We start from the raw sequence: 26,295 nt of genomic DNA on the forward strand, positions 1-26,295 counted from the left end.
TATATATATATCAAGTTTATAATAAATTTTATACACTAATAAATAATTTATTTTTAAGATAAATTTTAAAAAAATGGTTATTTGAAATATAGGTAAATGATTTATATGGAAAAAAGAAAGTTATATTTAAAAAAAAAAAATGAAAATTAAAGTATTTTTATTAATTTAATAAATAAATAAAAACAAAAATTGAAATTGAAGTTTATGAAAACACCTTATTTTGCGAACCTTTTGTGCAAGTAAAAGGAAAACAAGCTCCATCGTCTTCTCCATTCATTTGCGTATAAGCCAAAACCCACTGAACATGGATATCTTCCTGCTTCAATCCATTTCTTTAAATCTCCAAATTCCTCTTCAACCACACTCAATTGCCTCAAATCAAACCAAAATCAAGAACAATCGGAACCGAATCAATCGAATCCCCAATTTAATTCATGGCTATCTCCGCCACAGAAAAAGCCCTAGCCGGCGCCGGAAACCTAATCCGCCTCCTCCCCACCGGCACCGTCTTCCTCTTCCAATTCCTCAGCCCAATCCTCACCAACCGCGGCCACTGCGAACCAGTCAATAAATCCTTCTCTATTACTCTCATCCTCCTTTGCGGCCTCTCTTGTTTCCTCTCTTCCTTCACTGATTCCTACACTGGCGACGACGGCGTTCTCCACTGGGGATTCGCTACCGCGTTCGGAATGTGGCCGGCGCCGGAGTCGAAAACGGTGGATCTTTCAGCCTATAAGCTTAGGGCAGGGGATTTCGTACACGCTACTTTGTCTGCTCTGGTTTTTGGGGCTTTGGTGGTTCTCGACTCCGATACTGTGCACTGCCTCTTCTTCCCGAGCTTTGCGGCGGCGGATAAGTTGTTGGTTCAGGTTCTGCCGCCGGTCGTCGGAGTGGTTTCGAGCGCGGTGTTTGTGATGTTCCCGAATACTCGCCATGGCATTGGGTATTTTGAGTCGTCTGCAACTTCCGGCGGGCGGGTTCAACGTGCATTATGATTTCCGTCTGTTGTGAGATGTGACATTTGGACGATGAAAGTAGTGTTCGGATGTCTAAATACGTAATTTCACAAATTGATCATTATTTTAATTGGGTTAGATTTCCACATAAAATACTCGTAAAATGTATTTTAATTATAAATAAATAAACATTTATCCATGAACTTTATATGTTAATAAATTTGTTAAAACTTAAATATTAAAGATCAAATAGAATATATTTCTTGTTTGAAGCCCATTTATTTGTTCGAAACAAGAGAGAAAAGTGATTTTCCCATCCCCCGCCCCGGTATAGCGCTTCGCTTTCGGAGATTATCTAATGAGTATAGGTAAAATGATTTATTGATATTGGATTTGATCAATGCAATGAATTGTTTCATCATAAGACCGATCCGGAGGTTGTCAAGCACATCCGACAAATATCAAGGGGGGTCTCATTGTTGCATAACTCAGGTCGAAGCAACACGCCATCGGACGTTAACAGGAAGTTTCACGATTGGGCACGGGAGAGGTTAGTGTTTTGAATCAAATTCTCGTAACCCTTATCCCGAAGATTTATGATCATGGCTAAGATTTTATCATATCGAGTGAAAACAGTTCTTGGTGACATCATTTCTTCGATTCAGTCTACTTTCGATCTTGGTCGTTTGATCATAAATAATACCCGAACAAATGTTCAAATAAGTTTGAACTAATTTAAATTTACAAAGCTAAGTGTTAAGGACTAACCTAACACATCTTTAAAAAATCGATTCATCAGTCACTGAATGTTGTCAAACAATCTCAATATTCGAGTAAAAACAATAATTTAAATATAAAATATAAATAGGTAGATAATGTTGGTGTCCATTTTAGCTCCACTTTTAATAATAAAATGCAAAATAGTACAAACTGATAAACTTTTGTATAAGGTAAATTTACAATTTTGGACTGCAAATGAAAAGTCATAGCAAAAAGTACCTAAGTATGCATCAATGACATCCCTATTGAAGAACATGTTTGAGTCAACCTTGCAATCCTTTGCTTTAAATCCTTCCGCCCTCTGCTACCTTTCTGTCCTATTCCTACAAACTCTGCCTTGACAATGTGGTGGTCGGAAGTACCTTTCGACGAAATGACCGAGTATGAACCCGGGACGAATCTAAACGTTGAATCCTGTGACGCTAAGATATAGTCCACTCTCGTGCCATATTTGCAGGTTCCCTGCACATCTGTGTTGCAAAACATATGAAATGAGCAAAGATTTTCAGTATATTTCGAAGGAAAATGGTTCATGAGTTTAAGCAATGTCTCATACTTTGCCCTTTGGCCATGATCACCACTGGCACACAGTCTCCTGCATAGTCTTTTGAATCTATGTACCCTTTTCCCTTCAAAAACTTCATCACTTCCACCTTTGGAGTCGGCTTCCCGACCTTCTCGTAGTACTGCAGTCGAAAAAAGTCGAATTTATCAACTTCTCATGATCCACATAGAGGTTTCTTTCACACACATCAATATATTTGGTTTAACTGTTTGGAGAATAGATTTGTTCAAGCATGGAGATTACCTCGACGATGTCGGTCCATCGTTCGGGTGAGTAATCCGATCTCTCCAAAGAATTGAGTCCACCCACCAAGATGTGTGGAGAATCAACTGATTTTGCTATGGCATTAATCTGCCTCATCCTCCAATTCTCATCTAGATGGTCAAGTTGAGTGCAGTAGATGTTAACTTCTCCTGTCCCGGGCACGTCGATGGCGACCTTTAGCAAGTTTCTGTGATCCAAATAGAACTCAATCCATCAGTTAATCATGGCTACCTTTCCCCATAAGGTGAAAACAAAAAAGTGATTATAGAAAAGACGATGATTTTGTTAGGAATCACGACTCTCCACAATTATATGATATTGTCCAATTTGAGCATAAGTTTTCATGGCTTTGCTTTGGGCTTACCCAAAAGGCCTCATACATAGATAGTATTCCTTACTTATAAACCTATGATCTTCCCCTTAATTAGCCAACGTGGGACTCCTCTCCCAACAATTCTCAACAGAGTTTCGATTCACGTTCACGTTCTTGTAGTGAGTGATGGGAGAAGAGAAATAAAAACCTGAAATCATCATCATCAGCAATCTTCTGAACATTCCATCTTTTTATAGGCCATTTGGACAAAACAGCATTTCCATACTCAGGAGCCCAGCTCTCAGCAAATACATAATGCATCCCTAATGCAGCTGCTAAATCAGATAAAGGCTTCATGCCTTTTGATTCCTCAGCCTTCACATCTTGTAAAGCCAATATATCAGCACCTGCCTCTTTAAGAACCTCTAGGATGGTTCTACCACTTGCCAAGTGATCTTCACAGTGCCAATTAGATATGGAGAAAGGAAAGCACACAGGAGACCTTACTGGGACTTGGCTTTTGAAGTACCTTTCGTCGGTCGTTTTCGATAAGCCCGGCAACTTGTTGTTTGCTAATGAAATCTCATTGTCAGGAAGATTAATGGAAACTTTAGGCTTGCTTAATGCAGTATGCAATGGAGATTGCTTTAGTATACTCTTTGGGCAATGACTCACAGGGCTTCTACCGAACCCGAATGACGTTGGTTTCTCTGCAATGGGAACAGCAGGAGCAAGAGAGAACATGGCAACATTGAATGTAGCAACTCGAAATGGCCTTTCAATGACAGAACCAGGCACCTGGCTCTTTGTATAGACTCTGGCTTTATTTTTATTGCCTTTTTGTCGACCTTTTACATTCATCTTCCCAAATCTTTTGATGATAACTCTGCGCTTCGGGTGCTTCCATATCAGCCACCATAACCTTGAGTAGAGGCGCCGGAGTTTACTCCTCAGCATCCTCAACATTGCAGCTAAAGGAAGGACCTCTCAATTCTTTCTATGGCAATAACGACTTCAAAACTTCATTAAATAATCTGGGGATTGGCTAAGTTTCCCCTTTGATCTTTGAGACAACAGCAAGTCATGTGGGAATCAATGGAGATGCCACCAACAGCCCAACTAAAAAGTAGGAGCAACAGTGTAGTGAGAGAGAGAAACATAACATAAAGACAAGGAACATCTACTCCATTACTTGAGAAGAAGGTTGACAATGGTGAAGTATTGTTGAGCTCCATTTTCCAAATAAACCAAAAGGGAACCCAACTACTTCCACTGAACTTAGAAAAAACTTCCAATTGGACTTGACTCTTGAGTATGACAAAGCTCACTGTTTCTGAAAGGATAAGTATGATGTGAGAGAGTACTTTTTTCATACCTTATCAGTTTGAGTCTAGCTGTGGTGAAGTTTTCCTTGGCAGGTGCAACAGAAACTTTGAAATGTTTCATCACTTCTGAGTTGAATTTAATCTCTCCTTTCACCATCTTTATAGGTTGCTTTGATTTCTGGCGACAATGAGCATAGTTGATCAAATCTTGAACTTTCCCCATGTAGTTGTCCTGGGTCCCCCTCACGTAATGAAAGTAAAAAATAAAAATGAACACAAAAGAAAAAGGAAGGGATAGACGTATCTGGGTTGGAAGGGGGTCGGTGGTCAGAAGAGATAGAAGTAAACAAACACTGCGAAAAAGATATTTCGATGTTCCTAGCATATCATGTTACATGTACATGGTTTTTTTTTTTTTGGACAAAAAGACAGCACTATCAACCCTACATTTCCTCAATCAACCATATCCCATGTGGGCATGTGTTTTTTTTTTTTTTTTTGCAATTCAACCATTAAGCTGATTAACTAATATAATTCCACAAACTTTCTAGGAAAATTCAATGAATAATTGAATTGGGAATCAAACAAACGAGTAAAAATAATTCGATCAGATAACGCCATTCCTTACGTACTTTTAAGATAGATACGATAAATTATACTTTTGGTCTATCAAGTTTGAGATTATGTCAAATTAGTCCCTAAGTTCCAAAATTGAACAATCAAAATTCAGCATTTTCCCAAGGTTGAAGACTTGATTATTCAATTTCGGAACGTCAGACCAAGAGTTTAATTTACTCTTTAAGATGTATATGTATTTCAAACTACATTCCTTTCATTGAATGCTTAATTTTACAGAGCTCGCTCACGGTTTTGCATGGTCAAAAACCAAAAGTATGAATGAGCAATATCAAGAGAGGCTGGTAATTCTTTAGGTGATATACATTAGGCATGTAAGCTAAAGAAACTCAAAAGGGGAGGTAAAATTGCAACAGGTCTGAATGAATTACCACCAAAATGTAGGACAATGGAAGCAGCTACAGCTACATTCAAAGCAGTGCCAACACCCTAGTGTGGGAAGTAAATGAAGAAGTCACAGATTGCACGCTCTTCAGCAGAAAGCCTACCAGAAGGAGGAGAGTTCCGTAATTACTGATATCGAGAAAACAAGGACGTTAGGAACATTCACTAATGTTAGCCCTTGCAGCCCTGGTCCCTAAAACAACATGCTAACCATCAAAAGGGTCACTCAATGCTGAAAATAGTGTAACAAAATTATTTCCTAATGATTCTGATCCAATTTGGTCCAGATGACAGATGACCATGCAACTAACCGACTCTTAATGCCTAGAACATCATACAGGGACGGACCCTACAATAAAGCAAGAGACCTATAATACCATACTAAGTCCTAATCTCATCACATCAAAGGTGGTAAAATAATGCACTATAGCAAATATTATTGGCAGAGAAACATCAAGTAGTTATCATATTTTTACTATGCTATCAGAGCTCATTCATTTCATTATGCTCATGGCCAGCCCCACTAATCTCAAGGATGGTTTGCCCACCACAAGATCGACCCGAAGAGACAAAAAGTCCTTATAAGTCATATCTATCAATGGAACTAGAAAGGAACTTGTGAACCGACTCCAACATATAGAAAATAACCCTATCAATTCAATAAGCTACAGCGTAAAATTCCCTGGCAATGGATTAAGTACAGATCAAACAACAAAGACATTACATTAACCAATTCCTACTTCTAATCAATGATTAAGAATTGCAATTAAAAAGACAATTCCAGCACAAGCATGTAGGGATCACCATCAATGAAAGGCCAATAAGATGTAAACGAACAACCAACCAACCTCGTTGCCAAGAAGAACAGCGATTTTTGACAGCCACAGGCGTTGTCAATGATCTCCACGCCACATATATCTCAATCCTCCTCCTACAGAACAGAAGAAGGCAATTCAAATTTCAAAACTAACCTAACCGATTGTCAAATTGAGACTAGTTAAGGGAAGAAACAAAGAGGGCATAACCTTGAGAAAACTTTGGGCATCGAGAAGGGAGTGAAAATGGCGGAACCGGCGGTGAGAAGTGGAATCATGGTTACCAAAGGCGTTAAAATCCCAACAGCCGACGAGGATGAGCTCCGATGCACCGAAGGCGATGGCACTTCAGGCCAAGGTACCAACGTTGTACCTTTTGGCTACGTTATGCACCACAACGTAGCTTTCGATCCCCATTTTCGAATTCATTGGCGAATAACTCAAAAGTTGGGCTAGATTGATTGAAATTTTCAAGTAATCGGTTGTCCAAAACATCTTTAGTGGACGTCCGCAGTGACCGATGATGAAAGGCGGGAGGAGGAGGAAAGAGAGAGAAGCGAATAAGGAATACATACATATACATATACATATACATATACATACATACACATATATATATATATATATATTATTTGTCTCTGTCACATAAAAATAAAATTCTTCATTTATATTTATTTTTGCGGTAATTGAATTCTCCATTATAGGTAATTTTTTGTTTTTATTTTTTAATAATTTAGAATTTTTAATTAAAATTTCAAAATTAACTAATTTAATTTTTTAATAGTCATATATGTATAATTGCGTAAATCTTCATATAAAATTTAAAAATATCACTAAAATAAATAGCTAAATTATTTAAAAATATGAAAATATAAAAATTAAATTTACAAACCAACTAAATTATTATAAATATAAAATCTAAATTATTATAAATATTAAAATACAAAAATTAAATCATTACAAATAAATAAATAAATTTGTTACTTTTATAAAAGTTTTGAGATTAAAAATGTTTTTTTTTTAAGAATAAACGCTGAGAAAAAACAATTTTTTCCATTTCTTATATTTATATAATATTTTAATTTTTTTTTAATACAATATTTCTATACATTTAAACAAGAAAGTAATTCATTTATACAATATTTTCTATGCTTTCAATACCTTTGAAGGTCTCCCTTTTGATCTTCCTTTATTCAACCAATCAATTCTTATTTACAAATCCACAAACTTATATCCAAATTTCAATATTTCTCTCTTAAACAGCAACCTGGGCTGCAGCCAATCTTGCCACTGGAACTCTGCAAAAATTAGAGAAAAAATAGCAACTCATTTCATAAATACTCGTTCCGTTCAACATTTAACACGTTATATGACATTGTCGTATTTCATAGGCCGACACAGTTCTTAAACGCTTGTTTTATGCCCGACAATGAACAAAATTTCATCACTTATGAAACGGAAACTTTTTAATGGCTCAAGCCCCCGCTAGTAGATATTGTCTTCTTTGAGGTTTCCCTCAAGGTTTTTAAAACGTGTCTACTAGGGAGAGGTTTCCACACTCTTATAAAAAATGTTTCGTTCCCCTCTCCAACCAATGTGGGATCTCACAATCCAACGTCCTCGTTGGCACTCGCTCTTCTCTCCAATCGATGTGGGATCTCACAATCCAAGCGGTGTGCCAGCGAGGACGCTGGCGCCCGAAGGGAGTGGATTGTGAGATCCCACATCGATTGGAGAGAGGAATGAGTGTCGGCGAGGACGCTCGGCCCCAAAGGGGGTGAATTGTGAGATCCTACATTGGTTGGAGAGGGAAACGAAGCATTCTTTATAAGGATGTGGAAACCTCTCATAGTAGACGCGTTTTAAAAACCTTGAGGGAAAGCTCAAAGAGGACAATATCTACTAATGGTAGGTCAATGTTCAAGTCTCGAAGTTTTGAGAGTGTGCATTTAATTTGTTCGATTTTGCAGGCATGATACACAATCTTAGCTGAATTCGAGCGTTTTTGCAGCTAGATTCCGAGGTTTGTTTTGCAAATATTACCAAGTTTACTAATTACTCGAGTTTAGAGTTCAATTCGATGAAATTTTAAGCTTGAAAGTATAATAATAGCTAACCTGAAAGGAGAACAAGAAACATAGTCAAGTCCAGCCTCTGCAAAGAATGCAACAGATGAAGGCTCTCCACCATGTTCTCCACAGATTCCAACCTGTTTTTAATACTCTCTCATGATGAATCTTCCAAATAGCTTTAAAACAATGGGATGTTATTGGTTTTGAAGGGTAATTTACCTTCAAATTTGGCCTGGCTGCCCTCCCTTTTTCTGTGGCTAGCTTGATCAGCTGCCCAACTCCCTTCTGGTCAAGAACCTGCCGCCAAGCAAATACATATTCAGTTCATTTGTAGGCCTAAGTTTTGTTGAAGAAAAGCATTGAAAATGGCACTGACCTCAAAAGGGTCATTTTGCAGAATTCCTTTGGCTATATAAATAGGAAGAAACTTGCCCACATCATCTCTACTGTATCCGAAAGTCATTTGTGTAAGATCATTGGTTCCAAATGAGAAGAACTCTGCTTCCTTTGCTATCTGTCAGTCAAACAGCAGCATAATCTATTGAGTTTGTTCTTCAATTTTGCTGTTAGACCCTTGTGGTATTTTGTTTAATTTGTTAGTCCCTGTACTCTTTTCATTTTGTATGTGTATCTATTGAATTTCATGTAATAGCTACCGTGTAGTCTCAAGCCCACCACTAGCAGATATTGTCTTCTTTGGGCTTTCTCATTCGGGCTTCCCCTCAAGGTTTTCAAAACGCGTCTGCTAGGGAGAGACATCCACGTCCTTATAAAGAATGCTTCGTTCTTCTCCCCAACCGATATGGGATCTCACAATCCACCCCCTTCGGGGCCCAGCGTCCTCGTTGGCACACCGCACAGTGTCTTGGCTCTAGTACCATTTGTAACCGCTCAAGCTCACTGCTAGTAGATATTGTCCTTTTTGGGCTTTCTCTCACGGTTTTTAAATCGTGTCTTAGTAAGGAGAGGTTTCCACACCCTTATAAAGAATATTGCGTTCTCCTCTCCAACCGATGTGGGATCTCACAATCAACCCCCCTTCAGGCCCACCGTCCTTGCTGGTACACTACCCGATGTCTGGCTCTGATACCATTTGTAACAGCTCAAACCCATTGTGAGTAGATATTGTTCTCTTGGGCTTTTCCTTTCGGACTTCCCCTCAAGGTTTTTAAAACGCGTTTGCTAGGGAGAGCTTTTCACACCCTTATAAAGATTTTTTTTCGTTCTTCTCCCTAACCGATGTGGGATCTCACAATCCACCCCCCTTCGGGGCCAAACGTCCTTGCTGGCACATTGCTCGATGTCTGGTTCTGATACCATTTATTACAACCGAAGCTCACTGCTAGCAGATATTGCCTCTTTGGGATTTCCTTTTCGAGCTTCCCCTCAAGGTTTTTAAAATGCATCTGCTATGGAGAGGTTTCCACACCCTTGTAAAGAATGTTTTGTTCTCCTCCCCAACCGATGTGGGATCTCACAATCTACCCCCCTTCAGGACCTAGTGTCCTCGCTAGCACACTGCCCGGTGTCTGGCTATGATACCATTTGTAACAACCCAAGCCCACCGCTAGCAGATATTGTCCTCTCTGGGCTTTCTCTTTCGAACTTCCTTTCAAAGTTTTTAAAACGCGTCTGCTAGGAAGAGGTTTACACACTCTTATAAAGAATGCTTCGTTCTCCTCACCAACCGATATGGGATCTAAAATGTTAAAACACATTATTGTTAAGGACTATCAGTAAAATACCTCATCTGCAACAAGAGCAGCTCTAGGAATTTCAATCATGGTTCCCATTTTGTAACTTAAGGAGGAACCCATCTCTGAGAACACCTTCTCGGCGACGCCACGAATCGAGGTGACTTGATGTCTAAGTTCCTGCCATGAAAAATGCCATTATTGTACAGAAAAGTTGCATTTCTTCTTCCACTTTAGCTGCCATGTTATGTTTTGATTCCTAAGTACAAGAATCTCGTAAAGCTCAACTAGTTAAGACATACACCCTCGAGAAAGAAAAATGACTTTGTGTGTCCATTATAGCGTTAATGACAGAAAGAAACAGTTCATACTTGTGGTGTTCCAACCAATGGAACCATTATCTCAGGCAGAACTTTGATTCCTTGATTGCTCATTGAGATAGCAGCCTGAAAGATTGCACGAGCTTGCATTTCCGTGAGCTCCGGGTACGAGATCCCGAGCCTACGTGTTCAGAGACAATCAGAAACCATTTGAAAAAAGTTGGCAATGGCAATGGCATAGTTATATCATACCTGCAACCGCGAAAACCGAGCATTGGGTTAACTTCTGAGAGTTTCTCAATTCTAGAGAACACTTCATCTTCACTCATTCCAGTCTCTGCAGTTAGTCCTTTGACAATCTCTTCCAGGTCGCCTTCAGGAAGGAACTCATGGAGTGGAGGGTCCAACAGTCTAATGGTCACTGGAAGACCTGAAAGTGTACAGCAAAGTAAACATCAACTACACATATGGAACTATTTATAACAAGTCAAGGAGCTACAAAATAGTAGGCTGAATTTTAATGCATTGAGGGAAGCCCGAAAGAGAGAGTTCAAAGAGAACAATATCTACTAGCGGTGGACTTGATGTGCCAGTAACGACGTTGGGCCCTGAACAGGGGTGGTTCGGGGTCCCACTTCGATTGGAGAAGGGAACGAGAGCTAGCGAAGACACTGGGCCCGGAAGGAGGATGGATTGTGAGATCCCACGTCGGTTGGGGAGGAGAACGAAACATTCTTTACAAGGGTATGGAAACCTCTCCCTAGTAAACACATTTTAAAAACCTTGAGGGGAAGCCCGAAAGGGAAAACCCAAAGAGGACAATATCGGTTAGCAGTGGGCTTGGGCTGTTACAAATGGTATCAGAGCCAAACATCGGGCGGTGTGCCAGCGAGGACGCTAGGCCCTAAAGGGGGGTGGATTGTGAGATCCCACATCGGTTGGGGAGGAGAAGAACGAAACATTCTTTACAATGTGAAAACCTCTCCCTAGCAAACGCGTTTTAAAAACCTTGAGGGGAAGCTCGAAAAGGAAAGCTCAAAGAAGACAATATTTGTTAGCAGTGAGCTTAGGCTATTACAAATGGTATCAGAGCCAGACATCGGACGGTGTGCCAACGAGGACGCTAGGCCCCGAAGAGGGATGGATTGTGAGATCCCACATCAGTTGGGGAGGAGAACGAAGCATTCTTTTCAAGGGTTTGGAAACCTCTCCCTAGTAGACGCATTGTAACAACCTTGAAGGGAAGCCCAAAAGGGAAAGCCCAAAGAGGACAATATCTACTAGCAGTGAGCTTGAGCTGTTACAAATGGTACTAGAGCCAAGACACCGTGCGGTGTGCCAACGAGGACGCTGGGCCCCCGAAGGGGGTGGATTGTGAGATCCCATATCGGTTGGGGAGAAGAACGAAGCATTCTTTATAAGGACGTGGAAGTCTTTCCCTAGCAGACGCGTTTTAAAAACCTTGAGAGGAAGCCCGAAAGGGAAAACCCAAAGAGGACAATATCTGCTAGCGGTGGGCTTGGGCTGTTACTGCCATCTTACTCCAAGGATTCAAAATAAAATTCTTGAAAGAGAGAGGAAGTACCATCCATCGCCCGAAAAATTCCCTCGAAGTCGGATCTTTGATACGGTAGTAATAAGTCCAAAGCCGCCTTTCTTTGTTCAGCTGTAACTGCCATTATCATCTTCCTCACAGCTCTGATCCTCTCATCTGATGCAAAGAACTGAAATATCCAAATATGATTATGATGAACAGGTAACAATCCTGATGCCACTATGATTATGATGAACAGGTGAATTACCATATGCTCTGTCCTGCACAAGCCAATTCCTTGGGCACCATTATTTCGAGCTGTAAGAGCATCTTCAGGAGTGTCAGCATTGGCCATAACCTTCAAGGGCATTCAATCACCAATGAATCAATAGAGTGATCAAAGATTTAGCTGGAAAAAACAAAACACATAGAGTATTGAGCACCTTGAGACGTCTTATTTGATCAGCCCAAGACATGAAGGTCTCCAGATCCCCACTTAAAGCTGGGGGGGAGAGTGGCTGCTTGTCCAATATCACTTCACCTGTAGAGCCATTAAGGGATATCCAGTCACCTTCATTGATTACCAAATCTCCAATGACAAGAACCTGCATAGGTTATGAAGTAATCTTCACAATCCACTTCATTCTTTTGTTGTTTTATGCATCACCTCTAAGAAGAAGAATAAAAGCTACACAACTGACCTTCTCATGGTCGTTTACTCTGATATCTGAGCAACCGGAAACACAGCACTTTCCCCATCCACGAGCGACGACAGCGGCATGAGAAGTCATTCCACCTCTGGCTGTCAAAATACCAGTAGCTGCATGCATACCACCAACATCCTCTGGGCTGGTCTCTGTCCTTACCTTTACAAGTCACAGCCATGATAGAGTTCAGAGTGTTATTCTCGTGATTACTAGTAGTTGGGTGTTCATTTTCTTACAATTTACAACTTCGTTCCGTGAGATCCTATATTGGTTGGGGAGGAGAATGAACCATTTTTTTATAAGGGTGTGGAAACCTCTTTCTAGCAGACACGTTTTGAAAACCTTGAGGAGAAGCTCAAAAGAGAAAGCTCAAAGAGGACAATATCTACTAGCGGTGGGCTTGGGCCGTTACAAATGGTATCAGAGCTAGTCACCAGGCGGTGTGCCAGCGAGGACAGTGAAGCCCAAAGGGGGTGGACACCGGGCAGTGTGCCAGCGAGGATAGTGAGCGCCAAAGGGGGTGGACACTGGATAGTGTGCCAACAAGGACGGTGAGCCCCAAAGGGGGTGGACACCGGGCGGTATGCCAGCAAGGACGCTAGGCTGCGAAAGGGGGAGGATTGTGAGATCCTACACCAGTTGGGGAGGAGAACGAAGTCATTCTTTATAAGAGTGTGGAAACCTCTCCCTAGTAGACGCGTTTTAAAAACCTTGAGGGGAAGCCCAGAAGGGAAAGCTCAAAGAGGACAATATCTACTAGCGGTGGGCTTGGGCCATTACAAATGATATCAAAGCTAGTCACCAGGCGGTGTGCCAGCGAGGACAGTGAAGCCCGAAGGGGGTGGACACCGAGCAGTGTGCCATCGAGGATAGTGAGCGCCAAAGGGGGGTGGACACCGGATAGTATGCCAACAAGGACGGCGAGCCCCGAAGGGGGTGGACACCGGGCAGTGTGCCAGTGAGGACGCTGGGCCGTGAAGGGGGGTGGATTGTGAGATCCTACACCGGTTGGGGAGGAGAACGAAGTCATTCTTTATAAGGGTGTGGAAACCTCTCCCTAGCATACGCATTTTAAAAACCTTGAGGGGAAGCTCGAAAGAGAAAGCTCAAAGAGGACAATATCTACTAGCGGTGGGCTTGGCGTTACAAATGGTATCAAAGCTAGACACCGGACGGTGTGCTAACGAGGACAGTGAGTCCCGAAGGGAGGTGAACACTGAACGGTGAGCCCTGAAGGGGGTGGACACTAGGCGGTGTGAGATCCCACATCGGTTGAGGAGGAAAATGAAAGCATTGTTTATAAGGGTATGGAAACCTCTTCCTAACAGACCGTTTTAAAAAACTTGTGGGGAAGTCCGAAAAGAAAAGGCCAAAGAGGACAATATCTGCTAGCAATGGGCTTGAGCCGTTACAAAGTCTAAAAGATTGATGAAAACTAGACAATAACGAATGATGCTGTCAAAATGACCTGAATCTTTGTCAAAGCATATGAACAGTGCCACTTAGTAACATGAATGTACAAGTAAAAAGGGACATAGACATACCAAGATGACACTCTTTCCCTGAGCATGCCAGGCTTCAGCGTCGTCAGCACTGAATACTATCTGCCCCACTGCCGCACCAGGAGATGCAGGCAAGCCTGTTGCAACTACTTGGTCTTTGTAAGCAGAGGGATCTTCAAACTGAGCCAACAGAAACAAATAGATATGTAAAGATGTAAGGATAAAGAACAATTTCTGGCTTTGTTAAATGAAAGGATAAAGAAAACCATGCCTGAGGGTGAAGGAGTTGGTCAAGATGTTGTGGCTCAACCATCTTAATAGCAGTTCGAGTGTCGACAAGTCCTTCATTCACCAAATCTACAGCTATCTTCACAGCACCTTTACCTGTTCGTTTTCCAGAACGACATTGCAACATCCACAGCCTGTTTTCTTGGACTGTGAACTCAATGTCCTGAAAGTTTTCAAGACATTCTAGCTTAGTCACCAGATTAGTTCATTGCTATCAAAATGCATTTGTGGTTAGTAGCTCAATACCATCATGTCTTTGTAATGTCGCTCTAAAATTTCACAGTTCTCAACCAGCTCTTTGTATGCTTCTGGCATGCAAGCTTTCATGGTGTCCAAGTCCTCAGGCGTCCTAATCCCGGCAACTACATCCTCACCCTGATTAAGAAAAGAAGAGGAAACTTATTCTCTTTTCTAAGATATAAGAGATGATTGATTCAAAAGAGGCAAAACAAAAACACCCTAGCGGGAAAAGGAACAAGAAGACCCTTCCCCAACCAAATTAAGACGGTGGAGTATGTAACAGCCCAAGTCCACCGTTAGCAAATATTATCCGCTTTGGCCTGTTACATGTCGCCGTCGGCCTCACGATTTTAAAACGCGTCTGTTAGGGAGAGGTTTCCACACCCTTATAAAGAGTGCTTTGTTCCCCTCTTCAACCGATGTGGGATCTCACAATCCACCCCCTTCGGAGCCCAGCATCCTCGCTAGCACTCGTCCCTTCTACAATAGATGTGGAACTCCCCAATCCACCCCCCGTCAGGGCCCAGCGTCCTTGCTAGCTCACCTCCTCGTGTCCACCCCACTTCGAGACCCAGCGTCCTTGTTGGCTCACCTCCTCGTGTCCACACCCCTTCGGGGTTTAGCCTCCTGGATGGCACATCGCCCAGTGTCTGGCTCTGATACCATTTGTAACAGCCCAAGTCCTCCGCTAACAGACATTATCCCCTTTGGCTCGTTACATATCGCCGTCAGCCTCACGGTTTTAAAACGCATCTGCTAAGGAGAGGTTTCCACACCCTTATAAAGAGTGCTTTGTTCCCTTCTCCAACCGATGTGGGATCTCACAAAGTAACTATAACAAAACTTGTGTTATTGAGGCTGCAGATATAAGAGTCAGTTTGGATCGACTTTCTAAGTGTTTTAAAACATTTTTTTATACGTTTTGAGAGTCAATCCGCCATAAGATTGTGCCTGAAAGTACAGAATCTTGACAGTTTCTATACACAAAAAGGAGTGATAGGACATAGAACAAAGATTAAGGTGATGAATGTAACCTGAGCATTGATGAGGAACTCTCCATACAGCTTCTTTTCACCAGTACTAGGATTTCTAGTGAACAATACTCCTGTCCCAGAAGTATGTCCCATGTTTCCAAACACCATGGCTTGAATGTTCACAGCAGTTCCCTTCAACCCTGTAATTTGATTGATGCTTCTGTATTTGTTGGCCCTTGGGCTATCCCATGAATCAAAAACTGCTTTCACAGCTAACTGCAGCTGCTGTTTTGGGTCTGCAAATTGATAAAAGTGTTGATGGCAAAGGCAGAAAGTCTCTCTCATTTGTTATGTTCATAAAGAACTATAATGAGAGTACCTGAAGGAAACTTTTCACCCTTAGCTTCAATGTAAGCATCCTTGTACTGTTCCACAAGCTCCTTAAGATCAGAGGCGGTCAGGTCGGTATCGAGTGCCTTTCCCTTTTCGATTTTCAACTGTTCCAACTTCTCCTCAAACAAAGAATGGGAAATGCCCATCACCTTCAAATGGATCAAAAATATGTTCAGTTGGTTTCATACACATCATCCAATTATTGGAAAAGATCTGGAAACAACTGGATGAACTACTTACAACATCTCCAAACATGTCTAGGAAGCGCCTATACGAGTCGTATGCGAAACGCTCTCCACTTTTTACAGCCAATCCAGCAACCACTTCGTCGTTTAATCCAAGGTTGAGGACAGTATCCATCATTCCAGGCATTGAGATCTAGACATCAACAGAAGAGATGTTAGTATGATGATTTTGATTCATATAGAAGGAAGAAACTACCATTTGCATATCTTAGATCATTTTCTACAAGTGGAACGTTTGCTCAAGATCACCATGTTTATCCTATCAAAAAATAAACTTCCCCATATTTAAATTTGCATGATGAGTGTAGAACACTATCACTGTTAACAGTCCAAGTCCATCACTAGCTGATATTATCTTATCTGGGCTTTCACTTTTGCGCTTCCCCTCAAAGTTTTTATAACGCATCTGCTAGGGAGAGGTTTCCACACCTTTATAAAGAATGCTTCATTCTTTTCTTCAACCAATGTGGGATCTCACATCGATCAGAGAAGGGAACGAGTGTCAGTAAGGACGCTGGGCCTCGAAGGGGTGGATTGTGAGATCCCACATCGGTTGGGGAGGAGAACGAAGCATTTTTTACAAGGATATGAAAACCTCTCCCTAACAAACGTGTTTTAAAAACCTTGAGGGAAAGCTTGAAAGAGAAACAATACTTGTTAGTGGTGGGCTGGGGCTGTTACAATCATAGTCCAACATCCCCACCGTTAGTTTTGCATGTGTGGTGCCATTTACATCAAGTGAAATGAACAATGACAATGGTCTAGTAGTTGAGATTTGTAACAGACAGCTAAAATGTAGATGGAAAGAGGAAGAACACTTACAGCAGCACCCGACCGAACCGAGAGAAGGAGAGGCGTCGAAGGATCACCAAGAACAGCTCCCATGTCCTTTTCAACGATTTCCAAGCCTTCCAGTATCTCTTCCCACAAGCCATCTGGCAATCTATTTCCATTTTTCTGGTACTCTTGGCATGCTTCAGTTGAGATGGTGAGTCCAGGCGGAACGGACAACCCGATGCTCGCCATCTCTGCAAGGTTAGCTCCCTTCCCTCCCAACTGTAGCACAACAGTATGCTATGAGTCCAATGGTTGTAAAAATGCTCAAGCATATGATTTCAAAGATTTCTAACCAGTTTCTGATGGAAAAGTGATCCAAAAACTTGAAGAAAAACTTACCAAGGACTTCATGCTCTTGTTACCCTCACTCCTCCCTTTTCCAAAAGTGAATACCCTCTGTTCAAACAAGACATTGAATCAAAACCAGCTAAATTGCACATTCTAAGAAGAACATGCATCTTACAAGCCAAGTATTACAAGGGCATGTATAGCATAGCAACCTTTTTGGTAGTAGGTATTACGGGGCTAAGAACGGCATCGGCTCTCGAACCGTGACGATTAGGAGGCTCATGTCTCTCTGGCTTTGGACTACTGATATGCAAATCTTGGCAGCAAATACCTTTACTTCTACTACCACCCCTGTTTCCCCTCAAAGATGAATGTTTTTCTTTGAGAAGATGGGTGTGACCCAAATGGTACTTTCCCCTCCTCAACAATCCTTGATCACAATCTGCTATAGTTTGCAGCAGTGATCCATGCATTAAGGAGGACATTCTTCCCTTTCCAATCAGCACTGCATAAAACCACTAAAACAATGAACCTGGAGCCAGTTTTAGAATCAAAACCCCCACATGTTCTATTTGGGTCACAAGTTATGAACTCAATGATATCTAGAACATTAAGAACAATACATGGTGGGCTATAACACAGCAAAGAAGATACTCTAAAGCAATAGAATCATGTTAGCCCATGAACAAAGAGAAGAAGAAGAAGCTAAACCTTCAATATCCAATGTTTTTGAAGCTTTCTGAAATGAATGTGAATCTTGTGATGATCAAAGTGCAAAAATGGGCGTAAGAGCCTTCTTTCTTCTTCTTTCTTCTTTCTTCTCTGTTCCTTCTTGGAGCCCATATATTCATAATGCTATGAGTAGCGACGTCAGTGGATGAAATTAAATTACTGCTCAGAAAAGTCCCATTTTGCAAACAAAATTTTGACCTTTATTTGTCCATACGAACAATCATGTGAATTTCCCAAAATGCCCCCTCCACGTGGACCAGAAGTAGTCTATCCAATCAAGTCAAGACACGTGGTTAGAGCTCGGTTTGGAACGGACCCTTTTGAGACCATCCTTGTTTGATTACCGTGGCACACATATCAACAATTCCATTTTTTTTCTTGGAAGTTCTTCACGAAGTGGGAAGTAATTCAATGATTTGGTGAGGGTAATTCTGTCATTTAACGTTGATATTTCTGGTGAGAGGTCACCGGGGGGAAAATGTAACCGGTGGGACCGGTTCCCATACTGTCGGAAGGATGGAACGTCGGAGTCATAGGATTGGGACACGTGGCAGTGTCATGGACACAAGGAGAGAAGACTAATCCTCCACTCCTCCTCTATCTTATCTTCCTCTCCACACATAACAAAGTGATGTAATAATTAAGTGCGAAAATTAAATAGATTAATAAAAATCATTTGCTCTTTGATTGATTCTATCGCTAAATTATTAGCAAACTGGAAAAAATAAAATATGTGGACCTTAAAAATAAAATCTTTTAGTCGATAAAATATCTTTAAATTAGTTAAATTACATTTAGATTAATATTTTAATTACTAAATTATATATTATACTTAATTTTATTATTTTAATTTAATAGCCTGATAATCCTTCATGAAAAATTGTACATGTAATCTCCCAAAAAAAAATATTAAAATACAAGTTCAATATTTAAAATTTGAAGTTTAATCATTAAAATTGAGTTAATTTTACATCCATTTATGAAAAAAAAAAATATATATCTTTTTAATAGAAATTAGTTTATTATTCACTAAAATCTTATATTTCTTTCCTTTAAGAAAATAAAATTTTTAATTCATTACGTCAATTAATTTATCTTCTTTTTAAAATATTTATTATGCATCCATTATAGTTATACAAAAATGTTATAAAAAATCTTGAACTTAATAAGGTTGACTAAATTCTCTTCTCCGATATTTGAGAATCACAGTCAATACCTCGACCCAGCTAACGCATGAAACACTCCGCCTGAGGAGTACGGTCGCAAATAAGCACAAGCTTTTAGACTGCAGCGAAAGCGAGCCAACAACTAGAGGATCAAAAAGGTAAGTCGGTCGAATGAAGGAGAGCCAAGCCAGAGTCTCAATAATCAGACTACGACAGTCAAGATTTTCCAAGCTATAAAAAATCTACAATGGTACTAATGATATCAAAAACGGTATAAAAAGTCTACGATGACGCTCTTCATTAGCTACCGTATCCATTATTTCTCGTAAGTGCATTTTGAAAGTAAGAAATGGGAAAATATTGAATGATTGGAAATAATACCTTAGGCTTATTTTAAAAAATCATATATAAAAAAGAGCCAGTAAGTGCATACTTTAATTATGAATTAAAGTGAGCCCAGGCTTATTTTATTTTTTTATTCGCTCAACAGCCAAAATGTGAGAGGTGTAAGTAAAATGGATTTAATCAGGAGTTATTAAGTGTTGCTCATATAACCAGAGAACATGCTCAAGGAAGGTGGATTGGATCAGATCACAAGAACAAGCAAACATGGATTTAATCTCAACTAGTAAGTTGAGTTCAAACAGAACACAAAAAAGCTATAATCATAAGCCACACCCACGAGGAAGTAATGAATTTAAACCAAATCAAGAACACCTCATGCATGAATATATTCATCCTTCGAGAAGGACGAGTTCCTCGATCATCCACCAATCAAACCTATTCCACAACTATTCTCGTAGTTTATATGGTTGAATTTAAAGATGTCTATTTAATTTGTAGGATATGGAATCCTCGTTTAAACACACACAGTGAAGAAAAAGTTGAAAAAGATCTCTTCCTGTTAGTTAGCGGGACAGAGAGTAGAGACTACGTTACACCTCCGTCCTAATCCTCAGGAAAACAAATTGTTAAGAATGATGCTCTGATACCAATAGAAGCTAGTCGGACTATTGCGATAGTAGTGGTAATGCTAGGCTCACAGACTTGCGACTTGCGGTGATGTATGGACTAGTCGAGGACTATAATTTGTGACTTGAGGACTAGTAGTGGTTGCTTAAGGTTTGAAAGCAATGACAATGGTTTGGAAGCAATTGAAAGCAGGAAGTTGTAATTGAGTTGGTATGACTTTAGACTCTGATACCATATTAAGAATGAGAAATAGAAGTGAGATCGAAAGTGCAACAAACATAGGTGAGACTTTAGATCCCACCGGGACTTTTGATCCCACCTACGTTTGTTGCACTCTCGATCCTACTTCTATTTCTCATTCTTAACACAAATGTAAAGCTTCATAAGAATAGAAAATAAAATAGGAAGCGGAGACAGGAGCAATCAAGCCTTAGGTCCCAGCCTCGGGATGAATTGTAGTCCAAACCCTACCTTATGGGATTAGATTTCCAAACCCGACCCAAACCATGGGTTGACAACCAGAGAGGCTAGACATGAGTTTGGGTTTAGACCCCAACCCAAAACATCCCCTAAATCCTAAAGGTGAAAGATACATGTTTTTAGTTAATAAACTTTGTATTGCTAGCACCCTAATATTTATTTTGATGGAAACATTAATCAAAGTAACATTAATAAATCCATTTTATAAGCATATACTAAAAAAAACTAGAGCCAAAGAAGATCATAACTGTCCAAATAATACATTTTCTTACAGTTTTTATTACTTTTTGTAACCCCCAAAAGGGGAGAGAGGGAAGAAAGAAAGGGCAGCTGAAACCTGAAATAGAAGACTTATCGCATCGTCCTACTTTATGGATGCCAAAATTCTTAGACGACCAAAGTTTGGGATAAAGAAAGAGTACCTTGTTGTTCGACAGTTGTAGAGGGATGTAAGGTAAGCCATTGATAATAACACCAACGTAGCAAGCTAATTTTGATATTCCACAACACATTCCTATCAAGGGGAATTTAGATGCATTATTCCATTTCATAGGAGTCCCAGAACATCATTAAAAAACACTCAACATACCATGAAAACCGATTACGAGCGAACATAACGAACTGGAATACGCCGCTGTATTGGGCTCCTACAAGAAGGACAATCTTTCATACCCTGTTTTTCATGTAGTTCATTGCAGGTTGTGCACACCACCTGATGGGCGCATGGAAGAAAAACTACTGACATCTCCTCTGAAAGGCACATCACACACTCCCGTTCCCGCTTCACACCCCCAGTTCCAGAGTACTCGTACAGATCCTTCATCGATTCCAAGGCATTCGGGGTCGAAGACTCTTTGTGATCTGTGCTATGTCTGGTATCTGTAAGTCTACTGGCATAACTTCCGTCAATGCCTCTCTTAAGAGCTGCAATTCTTGAAGAATCAGTCTTAAGTCTCAACGCATAGATTTCTTTTTCAAGCTTTTGGATATCGTCTTTGTATTTTAAAAGATTGTTTTCTGCTTTCAATTTAATTGAATCCTCCTTTGCTTTCACTGAATCTTCGATTTGTTCTCTCTCCTTTCTCAATGAAGCAGCCTTCATGAGCAGCTCATCTTTTGCTCTCTCCTCCAACTTCCACCGACCCTGAGATACGTTCCTTGTCAATGAGAAAGAGCCCACAAGTTGCCACGTAATTAATAGAACTAAAAAAAAACAGCACAAATAAAGTACTAAGCATACTTAAGCCTACCATCAACTAGGAACACAACCACAAAACGCAAAGGAAGTATGTTCAAGATAAAAATACGGCAATTATTTTTCGTTCTAAATATATTATGCTCAAATCTTCAAAATTTTCAAAATGTGTAGGAGAAGCAAATGCATTCTAAGACCAAGCAAGAAAATACAATATGAGAATTGAAATCAAATATCAAGGAAAAAGAAAAAAAAAATAAACAAATGAGGTAATCTTAATAAGAATGAGATGCAACACCCACCTTTGTAAGAAAAAAATCCAAAGATAACAATTTAAACCTTCTTGTAACTTCTCCATCGAATATGAATCTCGTAAACAACATACGTATTGCACAACAACTAAAGAATTGGCTAAACAAATAGCTTCAACAAGAAAAAAAGGAGAACGCGCTTGAATATTTTAAACAGGGAGAAAACACCAACTAGTAATCTGCAAACATATCAGGAACTAGAAATGTGCAAATGATCCATGCAGATTAGGGTCTAAGATCAGTTGAAAACCCTAGGAAAGATGAAGTGGAATACACATTGTTCAAAAAAAAAAAAAAAAAAAAAGTTGATAACACCCCAACCATGAACTCCTTTTCCTAGGGTAGTGTTATTGCCTTTTGGACAATCTACAGGTAAAAGCATAATTTAGTCTCATAATTATTCCTGGGAAGTGATAAAATCTTGATCTACCACCCAATAAACTGTTGCGAGTTGCAAAATTAATAATTAAGGCAGTAAAGACAGTAGCTAAAACTCATAAGAACTACGGATAACTAGTTAAAACATACCTCAAGTTGCTCCCGCAGATCCCTGGCATGCTCAAGTTCCTGTATTAGTTGTTTCAATTTCCGCTTTTCGGCTGTGAGTTCTTCCTGAAACAACATTTTCTGCTTCTCCCAAGATTGAACTTTCATCAGTGTTTTCTTTTCCCTCTTAGAAACCTCGTGATAATTAGCAGCTGATTCTGCAGCACGTAATTTTGCAACCTCCATCTCCTGCCGTAGTGCAGCATTCTCCATCTCAAGCCTCCTAACAGCAGAGTTAGCAAGTTCAACCTGACCACTAGCCTTGCACAATGCATGTTCCATCTCAGAAAGTTTCTTCATGGTATTTTCTTCCAGAGTTTGCTTCTCCTTTTTCAGCCGTTCAACTTCATCCTTTTCTTGTTTCAAAGTCTTGAGTTCAGCCTTGTCCTTACTTAGCCTCCTTGCAGCCTGCATGACCTTTTGATTTGCCCACTCCGTCCACTCTTGCAGCTGACTTTGTAATTCCCGAGCCCTTGGTACTAGCTTCAAAACCATCTCATCCTTCTTATCCTTCGGAAACCACTGTCCAAGGGACTTGTCATAAGGTCTCTCAACAAAACTATTAGTAGAAGACTCAGCGTTGCAGCTGATAGGCACTGAGGGCTGATTGCTTTTAGTGGGCAAAGAAAGAGAAAGATCAATATCAGTTGTTGGTAGCCCAGAAGTATTATCTGCAGGTAATGCAGGGGGTGAACTAGGACTGGGCATTGGAGATACATTGGTCTTAGAAAAAGGAGAAACGGTGTTAATGTTTTCCAAGTTAAATGATGGAGAGGAAGAAGGAATGTCGATGGTGGAAACATTACCGTTCCCATTGTCTTGGGGCACATCAATTCCCATGGCTTTGCTTATTTTCAGCGAAGCGTTCTTAAAGTTAACTGAAGCGGAGCCTGAAACAGATTTTAGTTTCTTATCCAACGTTAAACCCCCCAAACCAGTCAGCTTTCCAGCTCTTGATGAGCTCTTAGTTCCATGTGTTCGAAAGTTTTTATCCACATGAAGTGCCTTCTGTCGTAGCATGTATTCTCTCTTAGATATATTAGAATGACCCTTTCTACTGCTCCCAACTTTTTCTTCGGACACAGAAGTTTGAGGCTTTCCAGCCACACTATATGATTCCTCAGCCGCAGCAGAGGTCGAATTTTGCAATTCTTTATCTGATAATGGTCCACTTGAAAATAATGGGTCCTTTGGTTTTGCAATACTAGGAACTCCTAGAGTGGCTGGTCCATCAGATTGAGAAGCATGAGCACAGCTGATTGGAGAAATTGGCTTAACAGGCTTAGGTAGATTCATCTCAGAGCCTTTAGCCTCTGGTTTTAACTGTGGGATAGAGTCACACGAGCTCTCGTTCGAAGTCCCATCACAGACAAGTGCATCAAATGGGTCAATATCCACTGCACATGCTAGAGATACATTCATGTCACTAATCAATAACCACCACATTGCATCGCCAGTGCTGAAGAAAGGCTTAACCTCTCGTAGAACACAAACTAATTCGGCTAAAATATATTTTTCTAGTTGCTGTAAATCTTCAAAATAGTGTTCCCCTGAATGATCAATTTCTTGGTCACTTTTAAGGAAAGCTAAGGTGTTATCCACTATATTTGATAGTGTATCCTTACAACCAAAACAAATGCCGGACCTCGATACAGCTTTTATCGAAACCTCTTCAGTGTATCCAGAAGCAATGATTTTCTTGATTGCACTCTTGAATATTGTGTCCAAATTATTTAAAATTAGTTCTTCGAGCTGAGCTTCTGTAAGGTCACTCCAATCAACATCTTGGAACTCATCAACTTCTGATTCCCCACTTGGCCAGTTTAGCCCAACGTCAGAAGAGCTTCCATTGGACAATCCAAGATCAAGTTTCAATCCAGCAGAAAATTCTGGACCAATGCTACAAAGGTCACACGCATTGGTTTGCCCCAAACTTGAACTATTCTCAAATTTCTCGGCTGAAAACTCATAACTCGAGCATTCATCTTGAGATGACGAGGCGATCTTACTCAGATCACCTAAAGGTGGATCTGCTCTGTACTTCCTCTTATTCCTACTCCCTTTTTCCTGGGCAGTCATCGAGGAAGGCCCGTGATTGATAGTGCTAGAACAACTCGGCTTAACGACCATTGATGCCATTTTCCACTGCATAAGACAACATATATGAGTACCTTAATCTAGTTATCTTTGTTCTTTTCTCTTGTGTAGATATATATTATACACTTAGAAGTAAAAATACCAAACGTCTTTCGTAGCTCAATGCAGTTGGAAAACCATGAATATCCAATTTATGTAAACCAAAAGAAAGATAAAGAAAGAGGAAAGCAGAACTATAATCGCAAGAATGAATCGTATACAGCTCAAAATCTGGCAGCTGATGATACCAAGAAGACAAAGAACTAAAGAATCCAGTTCTCGAGTATTCGTCCAAGAAGGAGCTAAAACGCATACCTCGAATCTCAGTACTAAAATCGATGATAATCAAAGTCTGCGTCCACCGGAAAGAAAGAAGAAGAAGAAGAAGAGAGAAACAAATCAGTCACAGAAACAAGCAAGTACCTAGAGTACAAACTGAAGAAGAGAATCTACACACGTCTCAAAACGTTAAACCCGTGGAACACAAACAAAAACCACAATCATCTAACTCCAATTTCAGCAAGAATTAAACACCAAAACCAACCTCGTAGATCCAAGGAACAAAAACTTTATCAACAATTTGGTGGAAACTGCTACAAGAACACAAGAAGATCCCTCTCTCCCCCGAACAGAAACTCGATAATTGAATGTCGGATAGAGAACAGCTGAACGATCGGCAGAAACAACCGGCCGATTGAAACGGATGATTTGCAAGAACGAAGGAAACACAGAATCAGAAAAACATCGGTGAATCAGAAAGAGAAATCCGTATAATAGCTTTTCTTTTTTTTTTCTTTTTTCTATATTTTTTTTTTCTTTTTTATTTGTTTCCTCTTTTTGTTCCTTATTTTCTTGCTATAGCTTAGAGCATATGTCGTCTCTGGCTTCATTGTTGTATTGTTTTCTTACTCTTTTGTTAACCATATTAACTAACCATGGTTAGTTGAATGGGCTCCTCTAATTTACCATGGTTAGGATGACTACCTTCTACCCTCTCTAATTTTATCATATTTTTTTTACTTTGTGGGATTTTTTTATTTTAAACAAAAATAAATAAATAAATATTACCTCTTGTTTAGAAAATATCTTTATTATTTCCAATTTTGTAATATTGTAATAAAAATTTTGGGAAAAAATTAAACTATTTCCAATTTTGTAATATTGTAATAAAAAATTTGGGAAAAAATTAAACTTTGAAACGAGCATAGGAGTGTTGGAATCTTAAGTTTTATCCTAATAATCTCGACACTTAGTTTCGTCTTTCAATTTTCATCGAACATTCTAAAATAACATTTGACCATCATTAACCACTGTAATTTGACGTTCTCTCCCTTGGTTCATCGATCTGATAGCCTTAGGTCAATTCTTGTCGTCCTATTCCGTCTTAGCCCAGCGACTCTCTAGGGTTCATCGAGCGACTCTCTCCCCTTGGTTCATCGATCTGATAGCCGTAGGTCATTCTTGTCGTCCTATTCCAAACCCTGAGCCCAACACTAAGCCCAGTCTAATGCGACTCTCTCCCCTTGATTCATCGATCTGATAGCCTTAGTTCAATTTTTTTCGTCCTATTCTGTCTTATTCCAACTCCCCTTGATTCATCGATCTGATAGCCTTAGTTCAATTTT

General features: G+C 40.1%; 4 protein-coding genes across 12 annotated transcripts; 1 reads left to right on the top strand and 3 right to left on the bottom strand.

Annotated features, from left to right (window-relative positions):
- Positions 1-213: 213 nt before the first annotated feature.
- On the top strand, positions 214-1,172 carry LOC111791387 (protein DMP2-like). The gene has a single exon (XM_023672707.1). The coding sequence runs from the start codon at positions 435-437 to the stop codon at positions 993-995; it is 561 nt and encodes a 186-aa protein (XP_023528475.1). The 5' UTR covers positions 214-434; the 3' UTR covers positions 996-1,172.
- A 651-nt stretch (positions 1,173-1,823) lies between these two features.
- LOC111791386 lies at positions 1,824-6,591 on the bottom strand. 6 transcript variants are annotated; one of them, XM_023672705.1, is made up of 8 exons: positions 6,249-6,591; positions 6,072-6,154; positions 5,211-5,352; positions 4,254-4,381; positions 3,087-3,997; positions 2,545-2,752; positions 2,293-2,422; positions 1,824-2,206 (listed from the first exon to the last, which is right to left on the bottom strand). In XM_023672705.1, the coding sequence occupies exons 5-8, from the start codon at positions 3,842-3,844 to the stop codon at positions 1,956-1,958; spliced, it is 1,347 nt and encodes a 448-aa protein (XP_023528473.1). In that variant the 5' UTR covers positions 3,845-3,997; positions 4,254-4,381; positions 5,211-5,352; positions 6,072-6,154; positions 6,249-6,591; the 3' UTR covers positions 1,824-1,955. The 6 variants fall into 6 exon arrangements, with proteins under 6 accessions (XP_023528473.1, XP_023528470.1, XP_023528469.1 ...); XM_023672702.1 differs by having other exon boundaries at positions 4,254-4,445; XM_023672701.1 differs by having other exon boundaries at positions 4,254-4,556.
- A 553-nt stretch (positions 6,592-7,144) lies between these two features.
- LOC111789839 (pyruvate, phosphate dikinase, chloroplastic) lies at positions 7,145-17,984 on the bottom strand. Its single transcript, XM_023670547.1, has 21 exons — positions 17,844-17,984; positions 17,345-17,637; positions 17,184-17,240; positions 16,830-17,063; positions 16,003-16,140; positions 15,749-15,911; positions 15,430-15,665; positions 14,402-14,530; positions 14,139-14,318; positions 13,910-14,047; positions 12,360-12,524; positions 12,102-12,263; positions 11,927-12,016; positions 11,710-11,848; positions 10,377-10,554; positions 10,176-10,305; positions 9,856-9,984; positions 8,487-8,624; positions 8,330-8,407; positions 8,156-8,247; positions 7,145-7,336 (listed from the first exon to the last, which is right to left on the bottom strand). Exons 2-21 carry the CDS (start codon positions 17,615-17,617, stop codon positions 7,294-7,296), a joined length of 2,892 nt encoding a protein of 963 aa, XP_023526315.1. The 5' UTR covers positions 17,618-17,637; positions 17,844-17,984; the 3' UTR covers positions 7,145-7,293.
- Positions 17,985-20,665: 2,681 nt separating this feature from the next.
- Positions 20,666-25,389, bottom strand: LOC111789658 (putative E3 ubiquitin-protein ligase RF298). 4 transcript variants are annotated; one of them, XM_023670296.1, is made up of 5 exons: positions 25,215-25,389; positions 24,986-25,022; positions 22,517-24,679; positions 21,072-21,626; positions 20,666-20,996 (listed from the first exon to the last, which is right to left on the bottom strand). In XM_023670296.1, exons 3-4 carry the CDS (start codon positions 24,671-24,673, stop codon positions 21,084-21,086), a joined length of 2,700 nt encoding a protein of 899 aa, XP_023526064.1. In that variant the 5' UTR covers positions 24,674-24,679; positions 24,986-25,022; positions 25,215-25,389; the 3' UTR covers positions 20,666-20,996; positions 21,072-21,083. The 4 variants fall into 4 exon arrangements, with proteins under 4 accessions (XP_023526064.1, XP_023526063.1, XP_023526065.1 ...); XM_023670295.1 differs by having other exon boundaries at positions 20,668-21,626; XM_023670298.1 differs by lacking the exon at positions 20,666-20,996 and having other exon boundaries at positions 21,463-21,639.
- Positions 25,390-26,295: the final 906 nt, after the last annotated feature.

This window comes from Cucurbita pepo, chromosome LG03, assembly GCF_002806865.2.
Source record: "Cucurbita pepo subsp. pepo cultivar mu-cu-16 chromosome LG03, ASM280686v2, whole genome shotgun sequence".
NCBI lineage: Eukaryota > Viridiplantae > Streptophyta > Magnoliopsida > Cucurbitales > Cucurbitaceae > Cucurbita > Cucurbita pepo.